This window comes from Arvicola amphibius, chromosome 5 (assembly GCF_903992535.2).
Source record: "Arvicola amphibius chromosome 5, mArvAmp1.2, whole genome shotgun sequence".
In the NCBI taxonomy this organism is placed as follows: Eukaryota; Metazoa; Chordata; class Mammalia; order Rodentia; family Cricetidae; genus Arvicola; species Arvicola amphibius.
The window spans coordinates 32,753,759-32,774,286 of NC_052051.1; the positions used below are offsets into that span (position 1 = coordinate 32,753,759).

At 45.5% G+C, this 20,528-nt stretch overlaps 1 protein-coding gene across 5 annotated transcripts in view; it reads left to right on the forward strand.

Annotated features, from left to right (window-relative positions):
• Nucleotides 1-20,528, forward strand: part of Rrbp1 (ribosome binding protein 1) — a 64,793-nt gene that overhangs the window by 15,023 nt on the left and 29,242 nt on the right. For 4 of the 5 annotated variants that reach the window (XM_038330587.1, XM_038330588.1, XM_038330589.1 and 1 more), the window contains exon 2: nucleotides 8,488-10,516. In XM_038330587.1, the coding sequence (XP_038186515.1) occupies nucleotides 8,509-10,516 (2,008 nt within the window). In that variant the 5' untranslated portion in view covers nucleotides 8,488-8,508. Of the gene's footprint in view, nucleotides 1-8,487; nucleotides 10,517-12,538; nucleotides 12,851-20,528 lie in introns of those variants that run through there. The other variant, XM_038330591.1, reaches the window with a different exon arrangement.

Sequence of the window (20,528 nt, forward strand, 5' to 3'; positions counted from 1 at the left end):
GATGACTCCTAAACTTGGAAAGCACAATAAACCTAAATAAGATTAAATACACATATGTATTTTGTGAGCTCCTCAGAACTCTGAAGATAGAACTTGAACGTGATAAGAAGGGCTGGGGAGAGCACAAGTTCCTGTGTGCAGACTCCCATAGAAAGGTCCACCTGTAACCCCAACATTTGGGAGGCAGAGGCAGGATCTCTGAGCAAGCTGGCTAGCAAGACTAGCTCATCAGTAAGTTCTAGGTTCAACTGAGAGACCCTGCTTCAACAGAGTACTCAAGAATGACACATAAGTCAACTTGGGGCCTCTCTATGCATGTGAATATGTTCATTAACACCTGACATTTACACATGTGCACACACCACACACACATGTGGAAGATGGTGAGAGGTCAAAGGTTGCAGTAGGTTAGTAGCCTGTTTTCAATAGTAACCTTCACACCAAAGAAAAGCTAGGAGGTAGAATCGGATCTTTGGAGTGGGGAAAGAGAGCCTTTGTATGGGTTCTGTGCAGTCACTCACTCATGAAGACTGAAGGTGAACCAAAGGTCTTCTGGGGAGTGAGGGTCATAAAAGCCGAGCAGGAAGCTGTACTTGTCCAGAGAATTGACGGATGGAGTTTTTGGTAAGATCCTAGTGGGATGAAATATAAGAAGCAATGATGAACAAATGACAAACTTCTGAGTAGTTAAATGAGCGTTAGCTGTCTGTCAGGGCAGCAGTGACTAGGAGAGATGGTGCAGAGCTCCTGCTGGGTGGATGGCAACAGACTTAAGGCCTTTTAGGTTCTCCTGTTGGAGCCGGGGATGGAGGAGTGAAACTGAGTTGAATATGTAGGAAAATGTGGATGAACATCACAGCTAAAAATTTTAAAGGAGCTGAGCATGCTAGTGTGTCCCTCCTTTTTATCCCAGCACTCGGGGGACAGAGCCAGCTTGGTCTGCCTAGAGAGTTTCAGGCCAGCCAGGAATACATAGTGAGACCCTATCTCAACAAACAAATATTAAAGGGAACTCATTTTAAAAGAAGTACAATGTTTAACACCCAAGCTATAAAGCAAGAAAGAATGGTGCTTGAATAGTCAAACACTGCAAAAGGGATGAGGGCGTAAGCAAAAAGCCACTGTTGTTAATAGGTACCACAAAATAAAGAGCATGGACGAGTGCATTGTGCAGAAAATCACCGTACATGTTGGTGGACTAAACCTAAAACAAATTGCCACTGGGATTAAAATAAAATCCCGCCATATGCTGTTTTTAAGAGTAACACTTAAAACATGAACACAGGAAGGTTGAAAAAGAAAAAATGCCAGTCTAATACTAATCCCACAAGAGTTAGAGAAGCTTTGAAAATAATTGAACAAACTAGAACTTAATGAAAAAACATCACTATATTGAAGAGGATCATTCTCAAATGGGAAGAGAAATCGCAGGTACTTAACCAGGAAGATCTATTACTTGTGATTTTATATTCTAACAAGATGGTCTCAAATAAAACACAAATTGATAGATTCCAAGAAGCAACTGAAAAGTATGTGAGCATGTATTGAGAACTCTCAATAACTGTTGGATTAAACAAAATGGCAACAGAGAGAGTGATTGAGTTTTAGATCAGTTAAAATTGTGGAAGTTTACAGCAGTTAAAATTAGAATTTATCTGTGATAATTCAAACCCTTCTCTGTGTTAGGAAAGTTAAATACATTGCCACACCACAAGTCAAAGAAGAGATACATGGGGATTTGGAGATTGAGCTCTAATGGAAATGTTCATTATAGCTTTAGGATGAAGCTATACAAGTATTTAGAATAAATTTATTGCCTTAAATATTTGCTACCAGAAGGGGATCAAAAAATAATATATATTCATGTCAAGAAGTTAGCAATGTAAACCAATGGAAGATGAAGGGAATAATGAGACTTAATTGGATCACCAACCCAGAAGTTGGATATACAGCCATCATCAGTGGTTAATTAAGTCAGTGCTCTCATTACCTTCTCTCTCAAAGGTAAGATCTAAGGCTCCTCCTTGGCAGTTGATCTCATCCTATAGTCTTCTAAACCTGCACAAACTGTCCCAGTGGACCGGAGTAAAGGGCTGATTCCAAGCCCATTTCGATGAGACTCTAGTGGTTCTGCCGCCAGGGTGAGAACAGTAAGAATGACCTGATTTCTCTCACTTTGAAGACAGAGGCCACCAAAAGGAAAAAAAAAATGGACAGATAAAATCTAGAGATGTTATTTAAAAAGAATTTCTGTCAAATATTTCTGTTACCCAGTTAACCGTGGTCTAAAAATATTAAATGGAAAATTCCAGAAATAATGAATCACTTTCACATTTTATGTTGTTCTTACACTATTGAATGTCATCCCAGGACATGAATTGTCCCGTTATTCAGTGCATGCACATCATGTATAGTACCTACCCATTAGTTTGGATTATCAGATGGACTGTTGTAGAATTATATGACTAATCTTTATTTAATTATGGCCTTAAACACAAGATTAGTGGTGCTGCCAGTGGTATTATTATAATTGTTTTATTTGATTGTTGTTGTTTTGCCTTTTACTGTGTCTAGTTTACAAACTAAATTTTCTCATACGTATGTATATAAGGGAGAATGTGGTGTATACACATAGGCTCCAGTACTGTGTCAGGATTCCCTTAGAATCTTGAGATTTAGCCCTAGTAGATAAAAGGGAGCTACTGTATAATAATTCAGTATATTTCACATGAAAGGAGAAAATGTCAGATGATGTAAAAAACAGTTGCTCAAATTTAGTGCTCATTTTGTTAACAGTAACTGAGAGGATAGGATACACTACATAACCTGAGGAAAGTGTTTCACCAAAAGTGTGCATCGATTCTCTATGTGATAGTTTAACCTGAGCTGTGGGGATGCAAGGACCTGGCAAGGAGGCTCCTGCTACCAGTTCGGCTTAGAAATGAGGTAATGTCGCCCAGAGAGCAAAAAAACAGGGCTTTCTTTTTCCTGCATAGATAGTTTTTAGCCAAGAAAATCAAAGCAAATCTGTAAACTCCAGTTGGACAAGGGTTTAGCATAATAAAAGCTAAATGAATGATACATATATAAACATCATGGCTTTACCAGCTGTATATAGCTGAGAGAATAGAAAAAATAATTCACAATATATGCTTTTTCTCTAGGACTTTACAAAAAGCAGTAATCTTGACAACATCACAAAGATATGGAAGGCCTTCACGGAGAAGATTCATGAGAATTTCTAAAGGCTTGAAGTGAATGCTGACGTCAGTGTAGTGCTGTTGCATAGCTGCTTGTTGATGGGAGCCCTGTAGTCAGTGCCGGTTCTTCTTGTGATTATCTGTAACTTCAGCATGATTCAAATTAAAAGCTCTGTAGAAATTCAGAAGGGAATGGTGATAAGCTAAAAACATGAAATTGATACAGGACTTGAGTAATTCCTTAGTGGAGTACAGTATAGAACCCATCAGAAAGAAGGGGGAGGCCCGGCAGGGTGTAGTGCTGGTGATAAAGCCAGTGTGACGCTTGTCTGTCATCCACCAAAGGAAGCACCCAATGAAGGAACCTACCTCCTTGCAAAAAGTGTGACTGAAGTTGGCCAGTGAGTGCATCTAGGGCTCCCTGCAGGTGAGTGTGCTACCTCTGAGCTCTCTCTGCAGTTCTTGCACTCTAGTCTGTAGAAGAAAGGACCTGAACAGTGAGTTTGTCACAGTGGTTACCTCTAGGAACTGACTTCAAATGTCAAGAGTCAGGAGCATGAAATAGGCCCTGTAAGACTCTGGTAAACACATGGCTCCAGTTCCGTGTGAGGAGCATAGAGTTTAAAACATGAGCGTGTAAAGAGCGGCTGTTAGCATGTCATAGGAGTTAAAAGGAATGAGCCAGAGCTATTCATATTGTATGAATTTCAAAATGAAGGTTAGTTAAAAATTGCCAGATGTCACCCAGAATAATACCTTTACATAGCAGTTACAGCATTGGATGCGTACGTGCAGATACACACACACACACACACACACACACACACACACACACACACAGTATCTGAAGTTAGTGTGCACAATGTTAGTATTTGACATACCTGTATGTCAAGTGTATGTGGTTGGGAAATAATCATACTTCTCAAACCTCTGTATATCTGAACTATCATAATACAAGTTTACTGTCCGTTTTCCAAAGTGTTAAGACTAAAAGTTTCAGATTTGGGCTTTTGTTTTTGTTTTTCTCTTTGGTATGTATCTGTGGATATTTTAGGGATGAACCCAAATCTCAATGCTAGCTTCATTTATGTTTCCTATGTACATTATGTACTCAAGTAAGTTTATGTATTTTAAGATACTTTCAAAAAAATAAATTTATTAGTTTTATGTGTGTTTGTATCTCTGTATGAGTTCACATGTACCATGGGCGCTCAGGAGCTCATGGAGAATACTCTAAAACTGGAGTTAGATTTTGAGTCACCAGGTACACATGTGTGCTGAGAACCAAATCCTGCTCCTCTGTAAGAGCGGTAAGCATTGGCACTGAGTCAGCTCTCCAGCTCTCAGTTTTAACCATTGAGCCATCTCTAGCACCCAGGTTTATATATTTTTAATGTGTCTGATTTAATTTTTTTTTTAATTTTTTTTGAGATTTGGTCATGTTTTGTAGCTCAGGCTTACCCTGAACTCAGAATTCTCCCACATGGGTCTCCTGAGTGCCCCTGGGATTATAGGGATCTGTTTCCACACCTGGTCTGTTCCTGTGTTTTGAGTGAGACCATCACATAAGGTTTGATGGAGAATTTTCTGCATGTAGCACCATCTCTTGTTCCCTGGCTTTAAGAATTATGTGAATTTCAGATTTTTGGATTTGGGGTACTCAATCTTTATTTTAAAATATTAGGAGATGCCTATCTTGATGTACTTACAGCTATTTCTGCCTTTGATTTTCTTGCTGTTTGGTATCTTTCTGTCAAATCTATATTCCTTGACTCAGGACTAGGTCTGTAGGCTTGTTATCTTTGTCCATCCTCTACAAGACGGCGTCTCTGAACACCAGATGTCCACTGTAGAGCAGCTGGGAGTGATAAGACAGACTTCAGGTTCTTGTTGAGGGACATTTCCTAAAACCGACCTAGATCTCAAGTCCTGAACTGGACTGAACTGGCTTATTATGCCAGTTGAGTTAGTAGATATGGCCCATATTTGAAGAGTTGAGAGCTCCCATCCCCAAATCCTAAGACCAGAAGAAGCAGCATTCTCCTGGGATTTAAAGATGGTAGTGAATTCCGTTTAGCCAAACCTGGGACTGGTCATTGGCCTTGATTTCCTTCCCTCATTAGCTTCATTAGCTAGTTTTTCACTGAGTACTTTAGCAATAGTAGGTGTGGGAAAATGCCAATTTCACAGAAGTTTCTGGAAATGACAGAGGAGAGATTCCTGTGGTGAGATAGTATAGAGTATGGGTTGACACACATCTGGCCCAGACCTTAGCCCATGTAGGCACAGCCCAGAGGAAAGAAAGCCTTTGAAGAGATGCACTCTTAGAACAGTGAGCAAGCTGCAAGCATAGAGGCTCCTGCAAGCATAGGAGAGAGAAGAGACCCTTCTGCTTTTATTAGTCTGTGAGCCAAGTCTGCAAGATGTGTTTGTGTCCCCACCTAAATTCTCTTTGTGGAGGGGGAGGGGTATTTCAGCTTACAATGTAGTTCATCTTGAGGTAAGTTCAGTTTGAAAGCAGAGGTGATTTTTCTGTCTTCTTGTTTCCACCTCTTTGCTGCTTGCAGAGATACTGCCTTAGCTTTAAATGTTTCAGTGTATGGCTAAAGACTGGGCTTTTCATTTTCCTGTGAAAGCTTTCATTTAAAAAAATTCTACCTCAGGAATTAATGGTAGCGATGTAATTTCTTTTTAAAGCAGCTGGTTCTGCAAAAGTTGGGAAGACACATTTATGCTGTTATAAACATACTTTGTGTGTGTGAAAAATATTCACCCAAGTTTGCATGCCTTGATTCTGAACTCCCCACAGAGAATGTATTTTGTGTGTCAAGTTTGCTTATGTGGAGTCAGATTAAAGCTTGATTTTCCAACCTTGGCTTTTCTGTCTAAGCTGAGCAGTTGGAAGGCACGAAGCTGCACAGAACTCCACAGTCCTCAGCTGTGAACAGGCCCTGCTTTGTTGATGGCTCTTCACTGTGTCAGGGGCTGGCCACCAATGCCAACTGCAGCTCTACAAGAGGCCATCCCTTGAGTGCATAGTTGTCTGGAGACCACTTGGTGTTTTAGAACAGTGGCCAGGCTTACTCTAGGTCTTGCTCTGGAGAACTTCTGTCATCTGACTAGACATCTGATTGCACTGTAATTTGTACCTGAGCATGGATCTGTTGGTCGAGTCTGTGAGGCCCTGGAGAAGCTTCGGTTGGAGATCCCTACCCCAGGAAGGGGTGATCAGCCGTATCACAGACTTTGTCCCTGCCCTCCTGAACACAGAATGGAGCCAGGAGTGGGCAGGTGCGAGGTTTTTATTTCTACACCTAGCCTAGGAGTGTGTTCCCGGAAAGACTTAATTTAACAGCCTTCCTTGACTACCACTTGTGAGAGCACTTGTCCTTGGCTTTGGATCAAATAGCTAGAAATCAGAATCTTTTTGTAATATGAATGCTGCCTTGCCCAGGCTTTGAAGGCTTGCATGGGTTGGCCTCAGCCTTTTTTTTTTCCCCAGAAGCAATGGCAGGAATGGAGTGTTGAGCCTTGGTCCTTCACAGCCCCAAGTGACACTTGTTGTGAGCAATCCAGTTCTTCCTCAAGAGCCTCATCAGAATGAGGCAGAGAAAGGGTTTGTGCTATGAAGATACCGAGTGTCCTAAAATGTGATGCTGAGGTGTTTAACAGTGTCCCTTCCTTAAAATGTCCTAATGTCTCTGTTGAAGAGGCACATAAATCTCCCTGCCCAAGCAGCTGGTGTCTAAGAGCCTGGACACAGTGTCCTCACCTTCCCCACCTTTCCCTCTTATCCTCCCTCCTTCCTGGTCTTTCTCATCCACACTGGAGTTCTGCTTGTTTGTTCTTTGCTGATCCTCTTCAGAGGGAGTAGACTACTTCTCCTCTCTAGCTCAGGGGACCGGGAACTGATGATAGCATTGACATGAGTTAAAAACTTAGTGAAGTAGAACTGAGCCGGGGCTATCAGCCAGGAAGGGGTGAGCCCAGTTGCCTCTGATCCTTTGGACTCTGGTCTGTAAGCAACAAGAATGGTGTGCTTCAGACTCTTGATTTGGGGTGTGTTGTCTGACAGAGGCACTGCTCCCTTCTCCTGTGAAGTCTGCAGATGTAAAATTCCAATCCTAGAATCCCATGGGCTTCCCAAGACCTGCTTTCTGTTTCCCAATATGGAAATTGTAGGCTCTGTGACTGACTGGGTATTGCTACAGAAAGGGTGTTGTCCTGAACCAAGTTCTTGATTACTTTTCAGGATTGCAGTACCAAGGTGTTATCTGTGACCCCAGGGGCTTTGCTTAGGGCACTGGCAACAAAGCAGAGTATGGTGTGCCAGGGGCCTTCCGGGAAAGCTTGCAGATGTGTTGGGGTTGACTGGGCTTTTTGTTGGTTTGTTTAACTAAAACCAGCCAATTTTACATTGAAGAAAAATAAAAAAATAAAAATTTTGGCCCAACATGAAAAATGAAAAGTTCTCAGATTACTCAAAATCACATCTTATGTATTTGGCACCTGCAGCCATGCTTAGCTTTGGCATCTTTGCCACATTGCCACTACTCCCTCTTGTATCACTTCTAAACAACACTGTGCCCATGAGTGGTTTGAATCTTGTAGTGGGGAGGATTTAAGGGGCACCTTGAACTTGGGCCATGGTCATGGACTTTGAAGGCTACTGGGTGTAGTAAGGATCCCGCTAGTTGGTTCCCAGCCACTTAGCCCCAAAATAACTATACAGAAACCGTATTATTTAAATCACTGCTTGGCCCATTAGCTCAAGCTTCTTATTGGCTAACTCTTACATCTTAATTTAACCTATCTCCATTAATCTATACATCACCACGAGGTCGTGGCCTACCAGCAAAGTTTCAGCACATTTGTCTCTGGCAGAGGCTCCATGGCTTCTCTCAGACTCCTCTCTTCTTTCTCCCTGTATTCAGTTTGGTTTTCCCTGCCTATCTAAGTTCAGCCCTGCTATAGGTCCAAAGCAGTTTCTTTATTCATTAATGGTAATCACAGCATACAGAGGGGATTCCCACATCAGCTGGACATTACAAACTCCAGCTGTCCCCTGTACTCTGCCATTTGCCCGTTTGTATGTTTGGGTACTAGGAGAACTGTCCAGACTATAGGTAAAAATTATTCATTTTTGAAGAGGGGGTGAGAACATGGGTTTGCTTCTACTCTTAATTTAGTTAGAAGAAATGTAAGAAACCTTAAGTTTGTGATGGGGGTAGAAATTGTCTAGTTCCTCAGTTTCTCCAGAAAGTAATTTACTTGTATGTGTTGGCAGGTGGAAAGCAAGCCAGCCAAGATGGATATCTACGACACTCAGACCTTGGGGGTTGTGGTCTTTGGCGGATTTATGGTTGTTTCTGCCATTGGTATCTTCCTGGTGTCAACCTTCTCCATGAAGGAGACATCGTATGAAGAAGCACTTGCCAACCAGCGCAAGGAGATGGCTAAAACTCACCACCAGAAAGGCGAGAAGAAAAAGAAGGAGAAGACTGTGGAGAAGAAAGGAAAGACCAAGAAAAAGGAAGAAAAACCTAATGGGAAGATACCTGACCATGACCTGGATCCCAACGTGACCATCATCCTCAAGGAACCAGTGCGTGTACCTGCTATGGCTGTGGCTCCAACTTCAGTCCATTCGTCTATGGGCCATACCCCTGTAGCCACAGTACCAGCTATGCCTCAAGAAAAGCTGGCCTCCTCCCCTAAGGACAAAAAGAAGAAGGAGAAAAAAGTGGCAAAGGTTGAGCCAGCAGTCAGTTCTATTGTGAATTCCATCCAAGTTCTTGCTTCAAAGTCTGCCATCTTGGAAGCAACACCCAAGGAGGTGCCTATGGTGGCTGTACCCCCAGTGGGCTCTAAGGCCAGTGTTCCTGCCACCAGCAGTCAGGGCAAGAAGGGGGAGGGAGCACAGAACCAAACCAAGAAGGGGGATGGGGCCCAGAACCAATCTAAGAAGGGGGATGGGGCCCAGAACCAAGCCAAGAAGGGAGAGGGAGCCCAGAACCAAACTAAGAAGGGGGAGGGGGCCCAGAACCAGGCCAAAAAGGGGGATGGGGCTCAGAACCAAGCTAAGAAGGGGGAGGGGGCCCAGAACCAGGCCAAAAAGGGGGATGGGGCCCAGAACCAAGCTAAGAAGGGGGAGGGAGCCCAGAACCAGGCCAAGAAGGGAGATGGGGCTCAGAACCAAGCTAAGAAGGGAGAAGGGGCTCAGAACCAGGCCAAGAAAGGGGGAGAAGGGGCCCAAAATCAGGGCAAAAAGGAAACAAACCAAAATCAATCTAAGAAAGGTGAGGGAGGCCAGAACCAAGCCAAGAAGGGGGAAGGGGCTCAGAACCAGACCAAGAAGGGGGAAGGACCCCAGAACCAGGGCAAGAAGGGAGAAGCAACTCAAAACCAGGGCAAAAAAATGGAAGGAGCTCAGAACCAAGGCAAGAAGACAGAAGGAACCCCAAACCAAGGCAAGAAGGGAGAAGGGGCTCAAAACCAGGCCAAAAATTTAGAAGGCTCTCCTAACCAAGGAAAAAAGGCAGAGGGGGCCCAGAACCAGGGCAAGAAAGGAGAGGGGGCCCAGAACCAGGGCAAGAAAGGAGAGGGGGCCCAGAACCAGGGCAAGAAAGGAGAGGGGGCCCAGAACCAGGGCAAGAAAGGAGAGGGGGCCCAGAACCAGGGTAAGAAAGGAGAGGAGGCCCAGAACCAGGGTAAGAAAGGAGAGGGAGCTCAGAACCAGGGTAAGAAAGGAGAAGGATCTCCCAACCAGAGCACAAAAGTTGAGGTTATACAAAACCAGGGCAGAAAGGTAGAAGGAACCCCAAACCAGGGCAAGAAAATGGAGGGGGCCCAGAACCAGGGTAAAAAGGGGGAAGGGGCCCAAAACCAGGGGAAAAAAGGGGAAGGGCCTCAAAACCAGGGCAAAAAGGCAGAAGGGGCCCAAAGTCAGGGCAAGAAAGGGGAGGGCACCCAGAATCAGGGCAAAAAGGGGGATGGAAACCCCAACCAAGGCAAGAAGGGGGAAGGGGCTCCCAACCAGAGTAGAAAGACTGATGCAGTTGCTAATCAGGGCACAAAGACAGAAGGTGTCTCAAACCAAGGAAAAAAGGCAGAGGGGGCCCCCGGGAATCAGGCCAAAAAGGTAGATGAGTCCCCCAATCAGGCCAAAAAGGTAGACACAGCTGCCAATCAGGGTAAAAAGTCAGAGTCGGCTCCTGCCCAGGGTAAAAATGCAGGAATGGTCCAGAGCCAGGAGGCACCAAAGCAAGAGGCTCCTGCAAAGAAGAAGTCTGGTTCAAAGAGAAAAGGCGAGCCTGGTGAGTGCCCTGACTGTCCTGTGAGCGTGAGGGAAAGCTGCTCCTCTGTGACTGGCCGGTGTCCTCAGTGCTTGCTCTGTTGATTCACTTTTCCTGTTCTCCCCAGATAGGGTTCTGATGACAGACCAGGGAAACAACTCCACACAAGTCTAGCTCCCTGAACCTTTGAGCTTTTGGGCTTTTATACAGGAGCAGGAGTGCGGGTTTACCTACAGGAGCATGGATAAGTCTAAGGCAGCTGTATCACCACCAAAAAGCCCACCACAGCCTCCCTGAGGGTTTAGGAAAGCTGTGCTCCTGGAGCTTTCTATCCCTGCTTGACTTGGAGGCAGCTCCACTATCTCCCCAGTAATTGTGGTGGTCGTGTAACCTTGAGGAGGACCTGTGAGTCTTGGGACTTTCTGAGCTTCCTGAATTTTATGATCCTCAGTCCTCTACAGGAGGGATGTTTGAGTTTGGAGGATGTAGCTACATAACTTGGTGCCTTCCGTCTCAGTCAGCTGCTGCTATAGTAAGGCTGCGTAACAAGCACCCCAAGTTCTACCGCCTTGTAACAGCAGTCCTTTGTCTTTGCTCCCGTGTCTGTAGTTGGCTAAGGTTGGCTGATGTAGGTCCTGTCTGCTAGGAGGCTCTGCTTCATGCTGTGTCTTAACTGAGTAGGCTCAGGGCTACTCTACATGCATGAGTTCATTTGGGGGCCTGGGCTGAAGTGCCTGTGTCTCTCTAGGGCAGAAGCCCTCTTAGGGTGTAGCAGAGGCATAAGACACTTTGAGCAGGCACCTTCAAGTTGCATCTCATTCTTCAGGGCAAGTCATGTGAATGGTACTGAGTCCCCTCTGAGGGGCTGCATGAAGTGGTGTGAGAAACAGTCTAGCTAGGATAGTCTTGGCAGATATTCTCAAGGGTCTGCTGTGTCTTACCAGTCTGCTTTGTGTTGATGTCGCACCTAATGTTAGCTTTATTCATTTAGCATTTTTAGAAAATAGTTTTCTTCATATTGTCCTACCCCTTCCCTAGTTATTTAATGAAGCATTATAGAACATTAATGTAGATTCCATATTATATAGAGAGAAAATAGATAACACAGAACACTGATTTGTCTTGGTCTTTTTAGTGAGTTGCAGTAACTATACAGATTCAGCCAAGGTTTAAAAAGTGGTTGAATTTGTGTGACTTGTGAAAAGCACTTTGGCAAACAGGGTTTTTGAGGCAGTTGTTCTCCCAGGTCTCTCCTGAGGGAACTGAACTGTGGCACACAGGTGCTTAGTGGACCTGATGCCCCCAGACTGCCTGGGGGCCCTGCATCTGCTTACGCAGGCACAGCACAGCACAGCACAGCACAGCACAGCTTTAACGGTGATGGATGTTAGGACTCCAAAGAGAAACACAGAGATGGCACAGGGAAAGTGGGCTACCAGATTCTTGAAAGGTGATAACGAAAGAAGACAAAGACATTAAATATGAGACAATACAAACGAAAGCAACTTTAAAAATTAGTATTTCTTCATATTTCAGGGGATTGATTCCAAGCCCCCTCCCCCCCGTGTATTCCAAAATCTGCAGATATTGAAGTCTCATAAATGACATCATGTTTTCATATAAGTAACTCCCTAAATCCCATATACTTCATATCCCTTTTTTTAGAAAAATTCTATTATCCACCCCGTATAGGGTTGGGGAATCAAACCCAGGGCCCTTATGTGTGTTACACAAGTTTTATACCAATGAGCTATGTTTGTAGCCTGCCCCACATACTTTCCATCACCTATAGACTACTGAAGATACCTACTACAAAGCAGATGCTATGTAAATAATTGTTATGTTTTATTGTTTAAGGAATAATTACAAAGAAAAGAACTCATATGTTAAGTAGAGACACATTTTTTTTTTCTCTTTTTGTTTTGTTTTTTAATGTTTTTGATCCGAGGTTGGTTGGATCTGGATGGGAAGCCTGTGGAGGCAAGAATGCTGGCTGTCCCCCAGCGAGAGTCCAGTTGTTCTTTGACTTTTTTTTTTATGCAGTGTGCTGATATTTTATTCTTCAAAAGTTGGAAGCAATCCTGAAGAAGGCATTGGCTCTTGTGGCTGTGACAGCGCCCCCTGAAGTTGGAAACACCTGTGTGGAAGGCCTTCGATATCATTCATTCGCCTTGGTGCAAGGCCACATGGGACATGAATCCTAATGAGATGTTGCAGTAGATAATTTCCCATTAAAACTCTTCTTATTTGATGGCCTTTTGAAATTAAGGGCATAAAATTGGGTCTTGATATATTATCTTTAAATGCTGTATTCCTCATCCCCAAAAGAATAAAGCAATAATGCTAACTACCAAATGCTGAAACAATCCAGAAAGAATCCTGCAGGATGGGGCAGGGGTGAAGTGGGGGGTGGAATTCCTTTCCTTGTGCTTGGCAAGCTCTCTGGATGTGGAGAGCATATCAGACCTCTGCAGTGGGTTGATTCCCATCAGGGACTCTGTGTTGAAAAGTAGAGCAGACTCACTTGCAGAGCCGCAGAGCCAAGGTGCTTCAGAGAAGCCCAGGGTTGGCACTGAGGGAGTATGGTCTCACAGATAGGCTGGAACTCCAGCCATAGGGAAGAGCTGTAAAAGTTCAGGACTGGTGATGGGAAGCACTCATAAGCATGTGAAGGGTGTTCCTGGCTAGCACTTGGCTGTGCAGTTGGTCCTAAGATTCCAGGTATTGCCAAGTGACAGGTCTATGTGTTTAGCCCTCTGCCCCAGGATCTCTCACTATAGTACAGGCTGATCTGAAAATGATGGCCTTCTTGTCTCAGCCTCCCAAATCCGGGGATGTAGGTATGAACCGTCATGCCTGGAGTTAGCCACCTCTTTTTCCTAAATAATCAGGAGAGTGTATTGGTGAGGATCCCCAGTGAGCTCAGAAAACTCTTATGTCCTTGGGGGCATGTGAAGGTCTCTGAGAGTTCTTGTTTTTGCTGTTCATAACTCTGTTCCCACTTAGTACCCTTAGGTAAGTGAGCCCCTACCTCGTCTCTGCGATGTCAAGACTCCCCTCAGCTTCCTGTTACACTCAGGATGTAGGGGACTTTGAGTGCCTCATGCTTGCAGTGATGTGGACAGGGTGAGCGTGCCTTATGTGGAGGTTGTCCATTCCACTCCATGACTAGTTTTGTGAAAGGTGATGGAGATAAAAGAATCATGTCTTCTCATTGTGTCTTTTACTGCAGTGGCCAGACCTTGTGTGGCATTGTCAGACCCAAACAGGCAAGAACGTGTTCGTGAGTTACTGTTTTTATAGCTGTACTGTATACTTGGCCCTGCTCTGTGCTAGGATTATCTAAGAATGACCCAGTCAGTATGACCCCTGATGGTTGTGGGTTGAGGACAGCTTGGTGTTTGCATTTATATATACACTCTCTGGTTCCTTGGGGCCTGGCTGCCCTTGGCTAGACCACCCATTTGGCTTTGCCTAATGGATTCTGTCACAGTCTGCTTATTCTCCAGCAAAATATATTTCCCATTCTTTCTGGTTCACGGGCTCTAAAGATATTTCTTATTCCTGTGGCCAAGATTCTCCTGATTGATGGTAGCACAGGAGGGTGACCCAGCCCGAGCCATACGAAGCAGGGATGGAGAGAGTAAGACAAATAGCTACATAGAACCTGCAGTGTCTCACTGCCTCTGTGGGCGGGGCCATCATGAGGCAGAGGCCCCAGGGTTGGCTCAGTAAGACGCAAGCCATTTTCTTTGTTGTGCTGGTGTTTCCAAGTACAACATGTGAATGGATGTATATAATCTTTATGAATACATTCAGACTTGCTTCTCTTTCTTGTCTGCTCACCTGGCAACACTGTCACAGCTGCTGGACAGAGAAAATTCCAGGGAAACGGGGGGCAAAGTAGGGCTCTCACTTCCGACAGTGGAGGATTCTGATTTTGGGTCTCGTTGAAATACCAGTACAAACAACAAAAGAACACAAAGCCAGGTATCAGTGAAGTGCTTGGGATCACTGGCCTTCTTGCTTCAGAAGGTAACTGCCATGGGAACTCAGATTCATCTTGTCTGGCAATTTCTTGAACTTTCCACATGATTTTCATCACCGAACTGAAGCATAAACTGTAGTAACTGCAAGTTTGGGGCATGAAATCTAACGGTATGAGTACTTTCCAGAGGGTCATGGAATCGTCTTTTTAGTCTGGTACATGAAGTGTACTAGAATTCGCCTGACTTAATACTGAGCACTGCAGCTGGTACAGTGTTGTCAGGTGAGCAGGCATGAGAATGTTTTCACACAGCTAGACCTGTGTTCTAACTCTGGTTGGTCTGTGGTTGGCCCCTGCTGGCCTACTTTTAGCCACCTTGCAACCTAGCCACAACTAAGTGTTTGCCTGTCCAGAACTACCTTCACTCTGGGGACTACGTGTGCCCAATACAAAAGAATTATGGCAGAACTGCAGGTGGGTGCTAGGTATCTGACAGGGTAGGGCTGGGCAGATGAAGTGGCCTGAGATGATGCTGTGAGGATCCAGGAAATGCTTGAGGGGTGGGGTCCCATCAGTGGTCTAGAACAGGCTGGGAAGGGAAGTCTTCCCACAAATGCAGGAGACCTAGACTTGGGCAGGGGATGAGGAGGATGAGGAGGACCCTTGTACCATGAGATTCTAACAGCTGACTGCAGATCTTGAGGGTTAAGAGGTGTGCTGTCCACTAAGAGCTACTGGTCACTCTAATCATTTAAATTATCCCAAGATAAGACTCAGTTCTTTGATCATACTTTCTGTCTTTAATGATCTGTAAGTAGTCACATGTTGCCAGTGACTGCCTTTTAGAACAACTCAGAGATAAAATGTCACCATCAGAAAGTTTTGTTGGACACCCCTGCTGTAAGTAGCAGCCATTTATGGGGAGGTGGCCTCCCAGCAGGTAGGTATCCACATGAAGAAGACATGGCTTTGCAGCCAAGAATTGGCATCGTGCGCAGTTACTCCCCTACTTGGTTCTAGCAGTCCATCTATTGTTCCTCACATAGAGAGGCACTGAGAATGACATCACAGTGCATTCTCACTGGGCTGGTGTTGCATGGCCAGTCTCACTCTGTCCCTGGTTGGTACAGGTACCGTAGAGGTGACAAGCCTGGGCACATTTCTGCAGGCCAGATGGAGCTCTTTTAGAACTTGTGCTTTGATGTGACTTTAAGAGACTGATGAGGGCCATGCCATAGGTATTAACCACTTGTCTGTGGCAGTATTTGACAATCAACACCTGATCCCGATTGCTTTTGAAAATGTATCATTATATAAAAAAGCATGTTTCTAGCAAGCAATTTAAATAGTAGTGAAGTATGGATAGGGTGAAAATTTAAAGTTGTCCCCTTCTGTTCCTGTCACCATTCACTTCTGGGGACCCTGGAGACACTGCTGTCACATGCAAGCTATGGTATATAACCAGTTAGAAATTGCTGTTTGCTTAACAGTGTATTGGTGACATCTTTCCACATCATGCTTGCAAAGTTGCTGCATTCAACTGTATAACATTCCGTATGTGAATGTATCGTGATTTATTTAAATGACACTTAAATAGTGTGCAGACTTTTTTGGATGCTGAAATTGATGCTGCAGTGATGTACATATATTGCTGTGAGTGTCTCTGAAAGTAAATTCCTAGGTCTGTAATTGCAAGTCAGAAGGTGGGTACGGTTTTCATTTAGGAAGAGTGCTCTCTTGCTCTCCAAAAACGGTTGGTGGTTTACAGAGGCCTCCTTGGTTGTGTCAGATTAACCCCTGTGTGGTTCTTCTGTCGAACTGAGAAGGGTTTGTGTTACAAAAGGGTGTTAGAAGCCTTTGCATGGGAAGAGGAGACAACACTGGTCTATGAAATAAAAAGCAGGGGTTCTTTTCTGAATGTTTAGGGACTGGGAAGTGTAGAATCCTAGAGAAGTGAAAACTCTGTGAACTAAAGTGCCACTGTTCGGAGCACCACCCTGGCCTGGTGGGTAGTCGAGTACCTGTGTCCAGCATACTTTAGGATGCACGGGAAACGTGTGTGTGGTGGTAGTGGTAGTGATTTTTAAAAATCTGTTTTTATCCTTGGATTTAGTCTGTGCCTTCTTAATTATGCCCGCCTGCCTCCCACCCTGAGCTGAGGGCCGCACTGATTACTTGGAATGGCCTCGTGGTGGTGTGCTGTCAGGACTCTGCACTGGAAGTGAGTTTGCCTGGATCCCATGTGGGTCCGGGATGTGGGAAGTACCCTATATGTTGTGTGATCCTGTAGATAGCGTGAGTTCTAGAATGGGCAGCTGTTAACCAGAGTGAGCCAGTTTCCTGTTGCTGGTAGGAGGGCCTGAGACCAGGGTCCAAGTGAGGAGTCTACCACAGGTTACATGGCCTTTTTGCTCAGTGGGACAGGGGTGCACCCAGGGGCTCTGGCACTTTTGTCATACTTCGTGGATTGGCTTTTTGAAGGACCCCTCCCTTCTCCCCGCTCCCTCATCTCCTTCCCCAGCTGGCAGGTTGGTATTATTCTGGGGCTAGGTGATTATGATGTTGTGACCAGGAGAATCTCACCAGCCTCCATAATGTAGAAAACAGAAACAGGCTTTTATGAGTCTCTCATGGCTTACATGAGAAAGGACACCACTGGGAGATAGGATTGTGGGTAATTTTTTTGTATCTTTCATTCACCCTCTTACTTTTTTCTAGTTTTTCTTTTTGTATATATTTTTAAAAACTGGAAAAGAAACAAAACTCCACTATGGAACTCCTGTCTGTGTGTTCCTGGAGCGTCTCTGGATGATGGAAAGGGAGGCCTGTTAGTCCTTCGGGAGAGTTAGGGTGGAGGGAGGCAGCAGCCAGTTCTCAGGCCTCCCACAAGATGCCAGTGCCTACCCAGCCCCTGGTACCTGTTGCCTGGTAAGTGCTCGTAAGCTGAGGTAAGATGAATGTCAAAGGTGCTTCTGTACCCTGAAGCTAGCAGTGTCCTGTGGGTGCTGGTGGCGGTGTCTGAGCTCTTTGTACGTGCAGCCCTGCGGGGTCTCCTCTCCACCTGCAGACTAGGCAGGAACACAATGTAAGAAAAGTGTATTTTGATGGGCATGAGACAGAAGAGGTGAAGAAGGGCTATCTGACCTTCAGGGAACCCTATTCAGGGTGTCCACAGAGTGGGTCGGAGCTTTCTTGAAACTAATGGGCCATGATTGTGCCCTTCCTTTCCTCTACCAATCTGCCTGTTCACACGTGCTTCAAGTGCCCGTCCTGCCTTGTCCTTGCCCTGCCGTGTCCTGGTGCTGTTACACAGTATGACAATCATCCTGTGTAGCCAGGGTTTGTAGAGGTGCTTGCTGGTGCTTTCCCTGCATTTATACCCCTTACTGCCCAGCTCTGCCTGTTTACACGGCCATAGCTCAGACTTGGTAGAAGTCATGTGGCCAGCAGATGGCAGTACAGGGTCTCCATGGTAACGCCCCTGGAGCACCTTCCCATCCATACAGTTAACTCCTCACCCTGTTTATAGGCTGGAGACACCAGGTGTGCACTCAGAACAAGCTTGGTGACCTTTATTTCTTTGTCAGGGTTTGAGTCTCCAAACAAAACTCTTGGGGCATTTAAGCCATTCATTTTCTTCCTTTCTTTTCTTTTCTTTTTTTTTTTTTTTTTTTTTTTTTTTTTTTTTTTTTTTTTTTGTGTGTGTGTGTGTGTGTTTGTTTTTTTGTTTTTTGAGACTGGGTTTCTCTGTATAACAGTCCTAGCTGTCCTGGAACTCACTTTGTAGACCAGGCTGACCTCAAACTCATTGAGATCCACCTGCCTCAGCCTCCCAAGTGCTGGGATTAAAGGTATGCACCACTACTGCCTGGCGGAGCCATTCACTTTCTATGTGAGTTCTTCAAAATCCAGGCCCTTATTTTCTTCCCGTCTCCCCTCTTCTCTATTCCTCTGTTCTTCTCTTCCTCTCTCTCCAAAAAGAATGTAAAGTGATCCCCCAGGGAAGCAAGTAAAGTGAGAAGCATCTAGATGGCATTCTTCTGGACATCTCCATGTGGTGACTGTTGGATGTGGCAGTGCTGAGACTTCAGGTACTGTCCAGGCCTCCGTGCTCCCATTCACGATAAAGCTGTGATCTTCCTCTGTAGGCACTAAGGAATCGTGCCTGCCGGTGAAACTCTATGGTCTTCAGCCTTTCTGCCTGCAAACCCAAGCGGGGGCTTGCACAAGGCTTTCCCATGGTTGTCTTTAAAACTATTGTGATGCTGGATTTGTTCTCCAGGTATAAAACTGTTGGTTTGGAAGTCTGGAGAAAAGACTCTGACATGTGAAGAGGAAAATAATCATTCAGTCTGTAGGAAGCCATTTAATGCACACAGCTTTCCAGCTTAGTAGTAGATTATTCTCTCCTCCAGCCACAGGGAAGCCCTTAATAAGCTGATCTCCACAGCTTCTGTGCTTGGAGCCAGGGCACTGGAAACTCCAGATGTGAGTGTTTGTGGCCATCTAGGGGTCAAGTGTAGCTGTCCATCTTTGGCCTGTGTGCTCTGGGAAGGGATGACCAGGGCTGAGCTGCTCGGTCTGGGAGTGGAGTCTCCACTTAACATGCTGCCCGTGGCCTGTCTTGGCTGTGGCTGGAAGACCACTAAGCAGTGGTGGGAGCAGTCAAGTTGTATTTTATTTCTTTGGGGGCCTTGACCTTCCCCATAGACTCGTGTACAGTTGAGGGGAGGCTGCAGTGATGTTGGTGTGTTCTCCTTGTTATTAGAGAGAGTGTTACCTGCGAGCTTGGCTAGGCCCTGAAGATAACTGGCCTCCTGATGGGAGAAGGGACACCTCCCTGAGATGAGCAGGATGGAATTTGCCTTTGGTCCCTGGGCCTTTAGTGGTTAGTGTAGATGACGTCGTAGGGTGGTTGGGGTAGACTGGGCATGGACTCTGCTTCCGGTTGGGACGTAGCTTCCTTCCTGTGGGGATGCTGCCATGCCGTAGACCTGTGCCATCCATGCCACGCCTTGTGAGGGTTCAGGTCTGGTCCTTGCGTTTGAGGGGAAGGCCTTCAGGATGAGTTTGGACAGTCCCTAAGAAAATGAATGTCCTTGCCGTTGGATCCTCATTAGTCCCTAGCCATGCCCCCGTCGGGCCCCACTGTGAGGGGTCCCTGGGTTATCACTTGGGCTTCTCACACTTAGTCTCCTGAATACTCTTAGACTTGAGTGAGCTCTCTGACTTGGGCTCTTACCTGAGTTGCCTGCCCTCAGCCTTGTCCCTTTTGGCATCCCAAACAATGCTCCCTTTTAGTCACTGCATTTTAGTCTGCGGGATAAAGTCCAGATCTATGGGGCCCATGAAAGCTTGCACCTGTTCCAGGCTTATCTCCCTCTACTCCTCTGGGAATCCAAAGTCCTGGATCCTGCAGACTTGTGCCTTTCTGGGCTTTTCCCCTTTCTGCTGTGTAGCCTTTGCTTGCATTGCTGCCAGGCTGCCTCTCTAGACCCCAGCGTGTTGGTCTGTTGGGTGACCTCCCTGTGCCTGCTGTGTGGTGAAGTGGTGGTCTTCCTTTCTTTTATCCCTTCAAGCTTAGTATTCGGCAGTAGTAAGGGATGGTGAGTACATCCACTGTGTTTGGAAGTAAGCTGGGTCTGCTCATCCTGGGCAGAGATTTGGAGAACCTATAGTAATACTCAACTCCCTTTAATGTCTAGCTGTCCACAGGTACTCACAGGGCAAGTCTTGGAGTGGGCTGGTCCTCTCCCTGCTGGTTGAGAAAGTGGAGCATGGGCAGGGCAGGCTTATCCTGTAGCTGGACACGGGCTAGCTGCTGTTGGAACAGTGGGCTGCTGAGTCCCCGGAGTCCCCTTATGTTAACATCTTCCTCCTAATGCGGAGCTTTTCATTGGGGAGCTGATGGTTATGTAGGCAAAGAACAAATTTTCCTAAATGACCCCACAGCTGACAGAGAAGAGACTCCTAAGTGCCTCTTTACAAGTTTCATTTTCTAGGTGATAAAATATTTCTGTAGCAAACCACATCATAGTTTTAAAG